Raw genomic sequence first — 15,126 nt, forward strand, 5'->3', positions numbered from 1 at the left:
GAGCTCAAACTCAACCCTCTCGGCCATTCCTCACATTCTGTGCATCATCCCCCTTGCCAACAATACTCTTTATGTGTTATTACCTGAATGCATAATGCTGTTGTAAAATGGTAAGGATTTCTACTAAGCAGAAATTGGAATTTCCATTATGGGATTATCTTTTTATTATAGATATTGTACAAAGGTATGTAACTGCAAGCTCTGCAGAGGAGGTTAGGAAGAAAAATCATTCTGAATCTGATCTGAATCTCAAAATATGAAGAAAGAAGACTAAATCCTAGAAGTTACAGCTCAACTTCAACAGACTCTTCATCAGATTTCCTTCATTTCGTTTTATGGTACAGACTTGCTTTGAAGTCAGACTTGAAAGAACACACGATGGCGTGTTCCTTGGTGCTCAGCCTGGCTGGTGGCCAGGTGGGCATGGCTTGGTGAGATTTGGGGAAAGGTTGGGAAGAGTCTTCGCTGCTGGGGTGAGGGTGATGAGGGGCCTTCATGGTTGACTTGAGCCCTCAATGGTATTTGAGGCAGAGGTGGGAAATCCCACTCCTGCTGTTGATAAATGATCTGAATTCACTTGCTGGCTGAGCAGGACTTGCTGTTGCAGGCTGGGCTGGCCTTGATGAGTGAATCCCTTCCAGTCAGCAAGGCCTTGTTCCCAAATGTCATCCTCTGCCTCCCTAACCTGGTGAGGTTCATTATTCCGAGCCCCTGATGCTCTTTCTGTAGTGCTGTGTTCAACTCTTGCCGTGGCCTGTTATGAACATCTTGGGGTGGCAGTTCAATAAAATCAATTCAGTGTTCATGGAAAAAAAAAAATTTGCCATCCAGAGAGACCTTGACAGGCTGGAGAGCTGGGTCTGTGAGAACCTCATGAAGTTCAACAAGGCCAAGTGCAAGGTCCTGCACGTGGGTCGGGGCAATCCCAAGCACAAGTACAGGCTGGGCGGAGAATGGATTGAGAGCAGCCCTGAGGAAAAGGACTTGGGAGTGCTGGTGGATGAGAAGCTCAACATGAGCCGGCAATGTGCACTGGCAGCCCAGAAAGCCAACTGTGTCCTGGGCTGCATCCAAAGCAGCGTGGGCAGCAGGTCGAAGGAGGTGATTCTGACCCTCTAACTCTGCTCTCGTGAGACCCCACCTGGAATACTGTGTTCAGCTCTGGAATCCCCAACACAAGAAGGACATGGACCTGTTGGAGCAGGAGGCCACGAAGATGATCCGAGGGCTGGAGCACCTCTGCTATGAAGACGGGCTGAGAGAGTTGGGGCTGTTCAGCCTGGAGAAGAGAAGGCTCCGGGGTGATCTTCTAGCAGCCTTCCAGTACTTAAAGGGGGCCTACAGGAAAGCTGGAGAGGGACTTTTTACAAGGGTGTGTAGTGAAAGGACACGGGGCAATGGATTTAAACGGAAAGAGGGGAGATTTAGATTAGATCTAAGGAAGAAATTTTTCACTCAGAGGGTGGTGAGGCACTGGAACAGGTTGCCCAGAGAAGTTGTAGATGCCCCATCCCTGGAAGTGTTCAAGGCCAGGTTGAATGAGGCTTTGGGCAACCTGGTGTAGTGGAGGGTTTCCCTGCCCATGGCAGGGGGGTTGGAACTAGATGATCTTTGAGGTCCCTTCCAACCCAAACCATTCTGTGATTCTATGATTTTTCATTAGTTTGATCCCAAACCTCAGTTTTCAGGACATTGATTTGTAAGTACTAAATAAGGTTCTGAATTTTATATTTTGATAAGCTTTTAGAAATATTTAACTACTAACACCACTAGAAACAGAAAAGATGGAAACGACCATAGAAATATCATTGGTTACACAGTGATCTTATTAAGGAGAATTAATTTCAAGGTCAATAGTAAGAAAAAAAAACACCCCACAACAACAAAACCACCTTACAGATTCATCAATTTTAAAGATGAACGAAATTCAATATTTTCATTCAGCTTTATCACACTTCCCCACAAGGAACGCTAACCTGTATGACTATATGAAGAGTTCACTTTGTTGTTAGGCTGATAACCCAGTATTTGAATGCAGACACAGTAAAGGCAGTTTTCATCTGTGTGCTCCTGTAGCCCTGTATCCTCTGTATTTTCTAAAAATTGAGAGGCATCTGAATGGCTGGTATTCATTATTTCTGTGAGACTGATCTGCTGTCGGAGCATCTGAAAAGGACTTTTGACAACATCACTTATACCTGATGGAAGACCTGTAGATAAGCAATTAGACATCAGAAAAACAAAACCACACAAACAACAGCTAATGAAACATCATTTCAATTAAATTTCGCCTTTTAAGGCTTGGAGGGGTGTATGTGTGAAGATCTAGAAACTTTTTTTGAATGTTTAAGCTCCCAAAATTTGTTAGCGTTTGGAAAATAAATATCACATTTTAGTCCCGGCTTATCATACATAACAAAACATTGCAAAGGACAGAATTCAACCTCCAAACACACATACTGTAAGAAGATATGTGGTAAATCCTGACATTATATCAACATTAGTAATACCCATGTAACATTAATATGTTACGAATTTTCATAGCATCAAACAAGATTAGTACAACAATATACCAGACAAAAACACTAATGAAAACAGAAACGCAATTTTAAAAACTGTAACTTAGTGCCTGTAATAGGATGAAACTAAACTCAACAATATAGAAACAAGATGAAGACACATTAGTGACATGCTCTTCCCTGGGTGGAAAATACCAACAAATACAATTTTAAACAGGCGTTACTTTACATTGAAACTTAGTAAACTACAAAAACACACTTTCAGGAAAGTCATCTTTATATATTACATTAACAACACACACACAAAATAATCAGCAAGATGTGTCTATTTGGATGAAAGTCAACCGTATCCTGGGCTGCATCAAAAGAAGTGTGGCCAGCAGGTCGAGGGAGGGGATTCTGCCCCCTGCTCTGCTCTCGTGAGACCCTGCCTGGAATGCTGTGTTCAGCTCTGGAGTCCCCAGCACAAGAAGGACATGGAGCTGCTGGAGCGGGGCCAGAGGAGGCCACGGAAATGATCCGAGGGCTGGAGCACCTCTGCTATGAAGACAGGCTGAGAGAGTTGGGGCTGTTCAGCCTGGAGAAGAGAAGGCTCCGGGGTGATCTTCTAGCAGCCTCCCAGTACCTAAAGGGGGCCTACAGGAAAGCTGGAGAGGGACTTTTTACAAGGGCGTGTAGTGATAGGACAAGGGGCAATGGATTTAAACTGAAAGAGGGGAGATTTAGGTTAGATATAAGAAAGAAATTTTTCACTCAGAGGGTGGTGAGGCACTGGAACAGGTTGCCCAGTGAAGTTGTGGATGCCCCATCCCTGGAAGTGTTCAAGGCCAGGTTGGATGAGGCTTTGGGCAACCTGGTGTAGTGGAGGGTTTCCCTGCCCATGGCAGGGGGGTTGTAACTAGATGATCTTTAAGGTCCCTTCCAACCCTAACCATTCGATGATTCGATGATTCTATGTTCAAAGTGTTTGTAATAAAGTTCCAGTTAACTAAGAAGCGAAACAACAGTTATCCTATACTACTTTAGGACCAGTATCAATGTTTCTTTTTCAGTTGTCCTACTGTAAAGATCCATATTGATGTCCTACAGATTTCTGACTACTCTGGAGTAAAAAGAAAGTGCATTCCAGAACAAGCCAGGCATTACAGAGCACTTGGAATTTTCTTGTACCATGTTCCATCACCTCCACTGATCAACTGACACAGAAACATCATAGAAAGACAAAATTTACTTTCTGAAATACACATCTAACACCTCTTTGGTTCCTGTAAATTCACATGTAATCAAAGGGGAGTAAAAATATAATAGCTCAATATATATGTGGCATACACATTTTATCTTAGCTTAAATTTTGTTACTTTCTTTAATGCAGTATCACTATCAGTCTTCAATTAACATTAGCTTATATTATAATCAAAGATACGTAGACTTTCCTTCTTAGTTTATTAGAGCTAGATTAAGCTTTGAAGCAACACCACATTATCTTGATCTACATAAAACAGGGAATTAACAGTCCGCTATCCTGAATCCAGAACAGGATTAACAGCTAAAAATAACCTTTTCTTTAAAGAAAAATCAACAAATAAAACCCAACACCCCACCCAATGTACAAACAAACAATAGAAAGGTACTGAAGAGGAACAAAACTAGTACCTCCTGCATCAGATGCAAAGATCCTAGCTCCACAGTCATCAAATGGAGGTGTGGTTTTCTTCTGAAAATATGGAGTTTCCTTCACCTGGAATATTCAAGTGAAAGTTAAAATTAGCACAGGTGATAATTATGTACAAAGGAAAAATAGATATTTTTAATGAGGAAATAAAATGTTGTCAATTTTTTACTTCAGGAAAAAGATCTAATTGGAGGAGGAAATTAAGAACGAGCTCCTGAGTAGTAAAGAAAAGCTAATGAGAAAAACATGTTTGTGAATGAACATTTATTAAGCAAGGCTTACGAGTAGTCAGTAAATGGCAAAACATAGTGGTGACAGGCTGTAAGGAAACCAGTGACTATCCACCAGAAGTGGCTATTAACGCTCTCTCCACAAACACTCTACAACACTGGAGACCTTGGGAAAGTAGAGCAAAACCACCCAGGACATCTAAAATGCCGCCTGTAAGATGCTGCAGTGTCAAGATGTGTCTCAACTCTACAAAAACAGTTGAGAGAAAAGAAGTGAGGCAACATAAACATGCCATAAAGACTGTGGAGGAGAGAGAAATAAAATAGTCATTTCACAAAGGGGAATTAGAAGAAGGTATGATGGAAAAATCTTGTCTTTGCTCCAGCTTTAGTAATTTTTTGAGATTAGTAAGAAAGGAATTTAGATTTGAAAGGCAAAGACTAAGTAAACTAAAGATAAGGAAGCCCCAGATTTACCTTTGACAATGACCATGTCCTGTTTTTGATAATTAGGTAACAGAATATTAAACATTGTGATGCATCAGTTTGTTAGATGGGAATGTGTTTTAACTAAGAGGGAGAGGGACTTTTCACAAGGGCGTGTAGTGATAGGACAAGGGGCAATGGATTTAAACTGAAAGAGGGGAGATTTCGATTAGATCTAAGGAAGAAATTTTTTACATTGAGGGTGGTGAGGCACTGGAACAGGTTGCCCAGGGAAGTTGTGGATGCCCCATCCCTGAAAGTGTTCAAGGCCAGGTTGGATGAGGCTTTGGGCAACCTGGTGTAGTGGAGGATTTCTCTGCCCATGGCAGGGGGGTTGTAACTAGATGATCTTTAAGGTCCCTTCCAACCCTAACCATTCGATGATTCGATGATTCTAAGTAGAGAGAGGAAGGCAATTGATAAGACACTTCAGATAATCTGTGATAATCTGTTTTAACTTAAAGAAATATATCTGTGAGGTTAAGTAAAGACAATATAATTTAATGCTATGATGACAGATATACAAATAAAGTAATATTAAATCAAGTAATATGAAATCAAGATCGTAGTAGCAGAAAGTTTACTGTGGGATTATGCACATGGTTTATGGTTGACCAATGAACATATCAATTAGTTGGCTAAAGAGATATTAACAAATGTCATAGAATCATAGAATCATAGAACGGTTTGGGTTTGAAGGGACCTCAAAGATCATCTAGTTCCAACCCTGCTGCCATGGGCAGGGAAACCCTCCACTACACCAGGTTGCCCAAAGCCTCATCCAACTTGGCCTTGAACACTTCCAGGGATGGGGCAGCCACAATTTCTATGGGCAACCTGTTCCAGTGCCTCACCACCCTCTGAGTGAAAAATTTCTTCCTTATATCTAATCTAAATCTCCCCTCTTTCCGTTTAAATCCATTGCCCCTTGTCCTATCACTACATGCCCTTGGAAAAAGTCCCTCTCCAGCTTTCCTGTAGGCCCCCTTTAAGTACTGGGAGGCTGCTAGAAGATCACCCCAGAGCCTTCTCTTCTCCAGGCTCAACAGCCCCAACTCTCTCAGCCTGTCTTCATAGCAGAGGTGCTCCAGCCCTCGGACCATTTCCGTGGCCTCCTCTGGACCCGTTCCAGCAGCTCCATATCCTTCTTGTGTTGGGGACCCCAGAGCTGAACACAGTATTCCAGGTGGGGTCTCACGAGAGCTGAGTAGAGGGGCAGAATCCCCTCCTTCGACCTGCTGCCCACGCTTCTTTTGATGCAGCCCAGGACACGGTTGGCTTTCTGGGCTGCCAGTGCACATTGCCGGCTCATGGTGAGCTTCTCATCCACCAGCACTCCCAAGTCCTTTTCCTCAGGGCTGCTCTCAATCCATTCTCCGCCCTGCCTGTACTTGTGCTTGGGATTGCCCCGACCCACGTGCAGGACCTTGCACTTGGCCTTGTTGAACTTCATGAGGTTCTCACAGGCCCACCTCTCCAGCCTGTCAAGGTCCCTCTGGATGGCATCCCTTCCCTCCAGCGTGTCCACAACACCACACAACTTGGTGTCATCTGCAAACTTGCTGAGGGTGCACTCGATCCCACTGTCCAAGTCACCAACAAAGATGTTAAATAGCACTGGTCCCAGTACTGACCCCTGAGGAACACCACTCGTCACTGGCCTCCACTTGGACATTGAACTGTTGACCACAACTCTTTGAGTGCAACCATCCAGCCAATTCCTTATCCACCGAGTGGTCCATCCATCAAAACCATGTCTTTCCAGTTTAGAGAAAAGGATGTCGTGTGGGACAGTATCAAATGCTTTGGATAAGCCCAGGTAGACGATGTCAGTTGCTCTTCCCCTATCCATCAATGCTGTAACCTCATCATAGAAGGCCACCAAATTAGTCAGACTATGCTAATTTTAGTATAAAAGCTGTCAGCTAAAAAATCTTATGACAGCATATTTATGTTACCAGTTTAACACACTTCTAATCTAGTTTATGTCATTATTTGCCTAATAATACAAAACAGACTAGCACTTTTCTGTAAACAGGGTTAGAAAAGCAACTCTTGTTCTCCAAAACACATTCCTTGAAAGTACCACATCCTGTTTTCCTAATTTCTGCAGATCTAATCTATTCTGATGATAATGCAACAATTAACTACTTTCCAGTATGAAAACAGAAATGAATCCATTAAGTTATCACATACATACCTGAAATATTTCATTGATATCCACTGGGAGAGCAAGGCCAATGTAATCATCAGAGCTACCATATGTAGCATTAGAAACCATGGAACGAACAGAGGAGGAACGCTGAAGTGTGTTTTGGTTAATAGGACTCAATAATTCTTCTTTATCTAACGAAGCATAACTTAAAGCTTTCATGAACCTGTAACATTGAAATAATAAATCACAATTTTGGTAAATCTCTCATTCTGGCACATTACAAGTAAGAAGGACTGCTGACACAAAGACTATCCTCATCTTCCCATTGTAGAACCCAGAGCTCATTAATTTTGTCAAATTACAGCTATAGGCTTATTGCTTTTGTTCTGTCTCATGTTGTATTGCATGGTTTGGCAGTTCCTTGGGTAAAAATTTGTGATCTTTTTTTTTTTTGAAAGCCCTGGGATTGGGACTTGAAAGATAGCAGGATGGAACTTCTGCTTAAGAGGTTGCCAGCCCTGTAACAAACACAATTTTTCTCCAACTTACCAGGCTTCGAAGATTTACAGCCCAGACAGTTAGTAAAAATTTAGGCTTTTAAACTGCTAACGCAGAGCTTGAGCCTGCTAGGTACCAGAGATGGAGCAAGGAACAATTTTTTCCTCTATTCTAAAGAAGCCACCCACTGGGTCACCCAAGCATTGAAGAAGAATTTGTTCAACATGGACAAAGAACAATCTTGAATTTGTGCAGTGAGCAGAGGCAACTGTGACAAGCAGCCTGAGGAATAAAGAAAGAAATAGGTTGGGAAAGGAGACAGGAGAGAGGAGGCTGGAGAACAAGTCCTCAGTGCTGATCAGAGTCCTGATGATGGAAATCTCTCATTTGGCCATCTCTCATTTTAGTTCTCATTGAAGATAAAAACTTATGAAAGCTTTCTGCTAATCGACCTAAGTAGATGGTCTAATGTGATGGATTAAAGCTTCCTAATAAGAGAGACACTCCTTAAGAACAGTAAATTTTTATTATATTACTGCAAATTATTATACATGGGAAGGTAAAACAGTGAATGTTTTATTTCTTGAGCTGGACTTTCTGCCTTATAAATAAGTTCCTATCTTTTTTTGGCTTTGATGGGCAATTAAAATGTCTTCTCATCCTTAACAGATTCATACTGAGATAAAAATAAATTATTATGGTTTGACCATGTGTTGTTCAAGACATTATTATTCGATGGGTATGTGCAGAACACATAGGACATCAACAGTTTTCTTGCTACTAATTCTGACCAATGCTAATTACAGTAGCAGCGGACTTGCAATAAAACTCAAGCCATACTTCAAAACTCAGTTACCAATTACATTAGTTATTTAATAATAAAGCATTCTATAATTACTCTCAATATAAAGATATATGTATTAATTCTAAACATTTGTCCCTGCTTCTCTTGGAAAAGCTAACAGATATATCACTTCTAGTGATAAACACTGGTAAGTTTTTATGAAATCATGTCTGCAGGTGATGGGGTGAGTGTCATGATCAGGATTTGAGACATGCACCTTAACATTTTTGGTTGGTCTTTAAAGACAGAGATGAAAAATTTAGCCTCACAAAATAATTTGTACAAAGAAATAAACTTTTCAACCTTTTGAACAAATGGAACAACTAGAAACATCACTGAAGTCAATTTACAGCTGCTACTTGCTATGAACACCTGAATTTGTGAATGAAGTATGAATTGAAGAAAATTTTCTGAAGACTGACAGAAGAATGGCCTTAGAAGACAAAAAAGGACAGAATATTTATTTCCAGTTTATTACTTAAACAGCAGTTAAAGACAATATTTAGCCGGAAGTAGTAACATAGTCTGAAAGTAAAAGGATCACAATTATTCAGTGGAGACACTCAGCTGTAACCAGTAAGAAAAATACATATACAAGTTAAATCATAGTATTTCCAATTAATTATATCAGTAATCACAATAATCTGACAATCTTTTGTAATATATACATCTGCGATTTTTTTAACCTTCTCAGACGTACAAGCATTCCAGTCATTTCAGTTCAACATTAAACAAGTCAGATCAAATCCTTGCACCTAACCACTGATACGAGAGATCATGAACAGCTAAGCACCAGGAACACTGTTAGTATTACACTGTATGTTGAGTCTCAGGATGATATCTGTTGGAAGGACAACACAGCAGGGCATAGGCAATCCAGGAGGTTCCTGGAATGCATGGATGATAAATTCCTTCTCCAAGTGGTAGAGGAACCAACGAGGAGAGGTGCTTTGCTGGACCTTGTTCACACCAACAATGAAGGACTGGTGGGGAACGTGACGCTCAAGGACAGCCTTGGCTGCAGCGATCATGAAATGGTGGAATTCAAGATACTTAGGGAAGCAAGGAGGGTGCACAGCAGGCTCACTACCCTGGATTTCAGGAGACCAGACTTTGGCCTCTTCAGGGATCTCCTCGCTAGAGTACAATGGGATGAGGCCCTGGAGGGAAGAGTGGCACAAGGAAGCTGGTTAATATTCAAGGATCACCTCCTCCAAGCTCTGGAGTGGTGCATCCCAACAAAGAGAAAGTCAGGTAGGAACACCAGGAGGCCTGCATGGATGAACAAGGAGCTCCTGGACCAACTCAGACACAAAAAGAAGGCCTCTAGGGGGTGGAAGCAAGGACAGGTAGCCTGGGAAGAATACAGAGAAATTGTCCAAGCAACCAGAGATCAGGTCGGGAAAGCTAAAGCCCTGATAAGAGTTAAATCTGGCCAGGGACATCAAGGGCAACAAGAAAAACTTCTATAGGTATGTCAGTGATCAAAAGAGATCTAGGGAAAATATGGGCCCTCTCCAGAAGGAAACGGGGGACCTGGCTACCCGGGATATGGAGAAGGCTGAGGTTCTCAACGACTTCTTTGCCTCAGTCTTCACTGGCAAGAGCTCCAGCGGCACAGCCCAAGTCACAGAAGGCAAAGGCAGGGACTGGGAGAATGAAGAACTGCCCACTGTAGAAGATCAGGTCCGAGACCATCTTAAGAACCTGAAGGTGGACAAGTCCATGGGACCTGATGAGGTGCATCTGCAGGTCCTGAGGGAACTGGCAGATGAAGTTGCTAAGCCACTATCCATCATATTTCAGAAGTCGTGGCAATCTGGTGAAGTTCCCACTGACTGGAAGAGGGGAAACATAGCCCCCATCTTTAAAAAGTGGAAAAAAAGAAGACCCAGGGAACTACAGGCCAGTTAGTCTCACCTCTGTGCCCAGCAAGATCATGGAGCAGATCCTCCTGGCGACTATGCTAAGGCACATAGAAAATAAGGAGGTGATTGGTGACAGCCAACATGGCTTCACTAAGGGCAAATCCTGCCTGACTAATTTGGTGGCCTTCTATGATGAGGTTACAGCGTTGGTGGATAGGGGAAGAGCAACTGACATCATCTACCTGGACTTGTCCAAAGCATTTGACACTGTCCCACACAATATCCTTTTCTCTAAACTGGAAAGACATGGATTTGATGGATGGACCACTCGGTGGATAAGGAATTGGCTGGATGGTTGCACTCAAAGAGCTGTGGTCAACGGTTCAATGTCCAAGTGGAGGCCAGTGACGAGTGGTGTTCCTCAGGGGTCAGTACTGGGGTCGGTGCTATTTAACATCTTTGTTGGAGACATGGACAGTGGGATCGAGTGCACCCTCAGCAAGTTTGCAGATGACACCAAGTTGTGTGGTGTTGTGGACACGCTGGAGGGAAGAGATGCCATCCAGAGGGACCTTGACAGGCTGGAGAGGTGGGCCTGTGAGAACCACATGAAGTTCAACAAGGCCAAGTGCAAGGTCCTGCACGTGGGTCGGGGCAATCCCAAGCACAAGTACAGGCTGGGCGGAGAATGGATTGAGAGCAGCCCTGAGGAAAAGGACTTGGGAGTGCTGGTGGATGAGAAGCTCACCATGAGCCGGCAATGTGCACTGGCAGCCCAGAAAGCAAATCGTATCCTGGACTGTATCAAAAGAAGTGTGGCCAGCAGGTCGAGGGAAGTGATTCTGCCCCTCTACTCAGCTCTTGTGAGACTCCACCTGGAATACTGTGTTCATCTCTGGAGTTCCCAACATAAGAAGGACATGGAGCTGCTGGAGCGGGTCCAGAGGAGGGCCACGAAGATGATCCGAGGGCTGGAGCACCTCTGCTATGAAGACAGGCTGAGAGAGTTGGGGCTGTTCAGCCTGGAGAAGAGAAGGCTCCGGGGTGATCTTATAGCAGCCTCCCAGTACCTAAAGGGGGCCTACAGGAAAGCTGGAGAGGGACTTTTTACAAGGGTGTGTAGTGATAGGACAAGGGGCAATGGATTCAAACTGAAAGAGGGCAGATTTCGATTAGATCTAAGGAAGAAATTTTTTACTCACAGGGTGGTGAGACACTGGAACAGGTTGCCCAGAGAAGTTGTGGCTGCCCCATCCCTGGAAGTGTTCAAGGCCAGGTTGGATGAGGCTTTGGGCAACCTGGTGTAGTGGAGGATTTCTCTGCCCATGGCAGGGGGGTTGTAACTAGATGATCTTTAAGGTCCCTTCCAACCCTAACCATTCTATGATTCTATGAAAGTCCACTGCAGCAAGGCTGCTTTGCATATCAAGGGCATGATTGCAAGGAACAGTACAGCATGACTGCAGCCACAGCAGAATCTGTACTGCCACTGAAATGACACTGATTTGTTCCTGCATTAGCACAGGAAGTCAGTGACAGAGCAAGGAACAGCATTTCTGATTTCCAGGATGGTGCAGCTTAACTACTGAATCATCCTTAATTTAATCAGCACACTCAGTCTAGTTCTAACTTAACTGAACAAAGGGAACAAAACTTATCTTTTATGGCATCTTTGCAGAATCATGTGAAAATATAAAAAAATAATGTTGCCCTTAATCAGGAAGGAAACTAGTAGTAATAAACAGGCACTATAGACATTCAACTGGGTATGTGGATTGAAATTCAGGGACTGGGCATTTGCTCTTCTGTGCAGTAAGGAAGTGACTAATATGCTGGTAACTTCTCCCCTTTCTCTCATGTGAGACAGGATATTTAGGTAAAAACAGAAATAGAAAGTGTCTTTTCCCTTTCAGTAGTAATCTGAAAATCCAATCCACTAGCTAAAAGCTGATTTGAAAGGAAAAGTTTGGGAAGTAGAAGAGCTTTTAAGAGAAAGTTGTCAAGCACTGACTGTAGCTCCTGGGAACAGTGTCAATGTCATGAGCTAGATATATAACTATCCAATTAGTCTTCAGAAGAGCTAATATTACTCAAAAATAAAGAAGTGACACTGTAATCTAAAAATAAACCCTATGAGTAAAATCTTTGCTCTGTTGTAGCTAAGAAGCCAAATTCACATTCATATCAGTGGTACCAGTATCTCACCACTGGCCTCAGTGCCACAGTGAACAGTAATATAGCATATTGGCGGGAGTCCCTGTCTTAAAACCTCACCAAATGACATCAAGAAAATTCTCTTCTAAAATACAGCTCTGACTGCACGAGCAATTTTCTGTGACTGTAACTTTAGTAACGTTAGCAATGCAACTGCATTTAAATATTAAACAGGAAGCAAACGTGATAGGAAACACTCCTTTGTCACTAACAGCATGAAAGGGACTGAGGACAGCTATGAAAGCTGGGCTTCTCTGACAGCACTTACAAAGTTCAGACTTCTCATTAGCCTATTATTCTCCTAATATTGGTACTGCTTTCAGTGAAGTTATGAATCATCCTGCAACAATTGTCACTTTTAGATGAAGTAGGAAAAAAATATTAGAAAGATACTTTTCTTATTTAATTGCTCTTACAGCTTTGAAGTTAGAAACAAGCACATAATAATCTCTTACCGGCTTGGGGTCAGCCGAGAATCCAGGCTGCCAGACTTCATGGTAATAGTGTCAGTAAACAGCACGTCCTTTGCTGGAGATGCTAGGGCTTCTGAGTGAGACAGTGAAGGATGCATTCTCTGCTGTTGTAAGCGTTTCAGCGTAGCGTAGCCAAAGGCATCTCGAGAACTTGCGTAGCTAAAGTTATAGTCAGCAAGACTTTTTATTGTAGCAAGAGAAGGAGCCTTAAGAGACTGGGCTCTTCGGGGAAGTGTATGAGAAGACCCTGGCAGTACCAGGGATACAGAGTTGGATTTTGAGAGAGGCAGGTGGTTAGACTGCAGTGTTGAACACTGACTTGGTTTAACTGTTTTTGTGCTTACCACAGTACTCAAACTTCCACAGTCAGTATCTACATTTGTAGTGTCCACACCTACAGTCTCCCTTGAAGGGCTAGAGCTCATTGAGCTTATGCCACTTGTTGTGGTATCTGTATTAAAACTTAAGCTACGACTCTTGAAACGTGTTTGTGTAGTACCATCTCCTATTAGCCTTTCTCTGCTTGTGTTTTCCCGGTGAATTTCATTTCCAAGACCTTTTGGCAACTTCAGATCATTTTCTCCAATACTTGGGGTACTATCAGTATCTTCCATTTGCTTACTTCCAACAAAAGAAGTTTCTAATCGTAAAGTCTGGATTTTAGGAATTCTGAAAACAGGGTTGAATTCTTCTCCAGCATGAAAGTCTATGCTACTGGAAGGTTCTATTACAGTACAATTTTGCCTCAGGCCTGATTTACTATCAGATGTCAGCTTTCCTCCTTTTGGATCACTGCTACTTCTATGTTTTTTATTAGGTAGAGTAAGAGAGTTCAGAATGCGATTTTTCACAAGTCTGCTAGAAGAAAAAAAAGGAAAGGGACTACGGTCTTTGTCCTTTGAAGGTCCAGGTCTGTCATAAAATATTTGTTCTGCATCTTCAGTAATATCTAGGAAGAACGTACTAGCAGAAGTACTACCAAAACGGTCATCCTCCATGATGAACATACCTGAAATTATATGAGACTTTGTCACTGAAAATAGACATTTCTTCAAAGTGTATAAACTATGTTGCGAAAAAGTAAGCAATTCTATAAAAGCTAAAATGGGAGACTATGTGTTTTATCATAACTTTAATTCAACATTTTTCTTCTGCAGAACTTAGTACTGTAAATTAAGTATCTTCAGGAGTACCTGAGCTGAAGGTCTCATTGCTTCAAAAGAAAAGCCACACTATCTTATTTCAGTGCAAATATCCAGCTACTAGGATTACAACTGATGCACTCCTTTAACGATATCTAAATATGGTATATTTTTTAATTTAAATTCCAAATATCAATAGCAAAATCAAAATGTATTAGATACACAAAATATACAAGAATTTAAATATAGCAATACTGTGTATATATATATGTGTGTGTGTGTATACACAGAATATATATTCTAAATATTCCTTTATTCCTTTGAGGACAAACAAGTAAATGTACCTGAAGCATGGAGATTTCTGCAGGGTATTATAGCAAGCTGCCATAACTTGACATAAAAAACTAGTAACTCACCCTAATATTAAAATTTCTTATTTCTACACCAAATGTAAATCTAAGACACTGTTCTCTTCCCTCTCACTTAAATACATCTCTCTGAATGCATATAACTGTCCCCTGGCTTGCACTCTTCTTTCTTGCAATAGCACCTTTAAAACATTTGCCTGAACCTCATTGTCATGGTTTGAAGTGGGGGGGGAGGTCCGGGTGGCAGAAGCTGCCCATCAGACTGGACTCCCATCCCCCTCGGGGCTTGAGCCAATCGGTGCCTCTGCGAATTGCCCTATTTACGTCGGACAAAGGAACCGGAAAGGTGTGCCTGTGCCCAGGAGCAAGGAGAAAGGAGGGGGGCACGGTCCCTGCTCCCCGGTGCCCGGCCGGGCCGGCAGCCCGCTCCGTCGAGGATGGCCCCGACGGAGCCGCTTGGGGAACTCGGGGAGAGCTCCGCTCCTGGGGCGCCCACAGGGCCAAGTTCACCCAGAAAAGACTGAGATCTGAGAGAAACGGCCACACAGATCATCCAGGTCAGTGAAGATGGAACGGAACAACGTGTGCCACGGCTGAGTCCCCCTTGCAAGCGGCCCCTTTGCAACCAGTCCTCGGTGGAGCAAGTAGAGACCCACT

The 15,126-nt window shown here is 42.6% G+C and overlaps 1 protein-coding gene across 1 annotated transcript in view; it reads right to left on the minus strand.

Moving 5' to 3' along the window:
- LOC147526195 (rapamycin-insensitive companion of mTOR-like) overlaps window positions 1-15,126 on the minus strand; it is a 198,523-nt gene that overhangs the window by 71,398 nt on the left and 111,999 nt on the right. Inside the window, exons 31-34 of the mRNA XM_086630302.1 lie at window positions 12,942-13,968; window positions 7,108-7,285; window positions 4,173-4,257; window positions 1,977-2,210 (exon numbers count right to left, since the gene is read on the minus strand). Of these exons, the coding sequence (XP_086486428.1) occupies window positions 1,977-2,210; window positions 4,173-4,257; window positions 7,108-7,285; window positions 12,942-13,968 (1,524 nt within the window). The remainder of the gene's footprint in view (window positions 1-1,976; window positions 2,211-4,172; window positions 4,258-7,107; window positions 7,286-12,941; window positions 13,969-15,126) is intronic.

This window comes from Tauraco erythrolophus, chromosome W, assembly GCF_009769465.1.
Source record: "Tauraco erythrolophus isolate bTauEry1 chromosome W, bTauEry1.pri, whole genome shotgun sequence".
In the NCBI taxonomy this organism is placed as follows: domain Eukaryota; kingdom Metazoa; phylum Chordata; class Aves; order Musophagiformes; family Musophagidae; genus Tauraco; species Tauraco erythrolophus.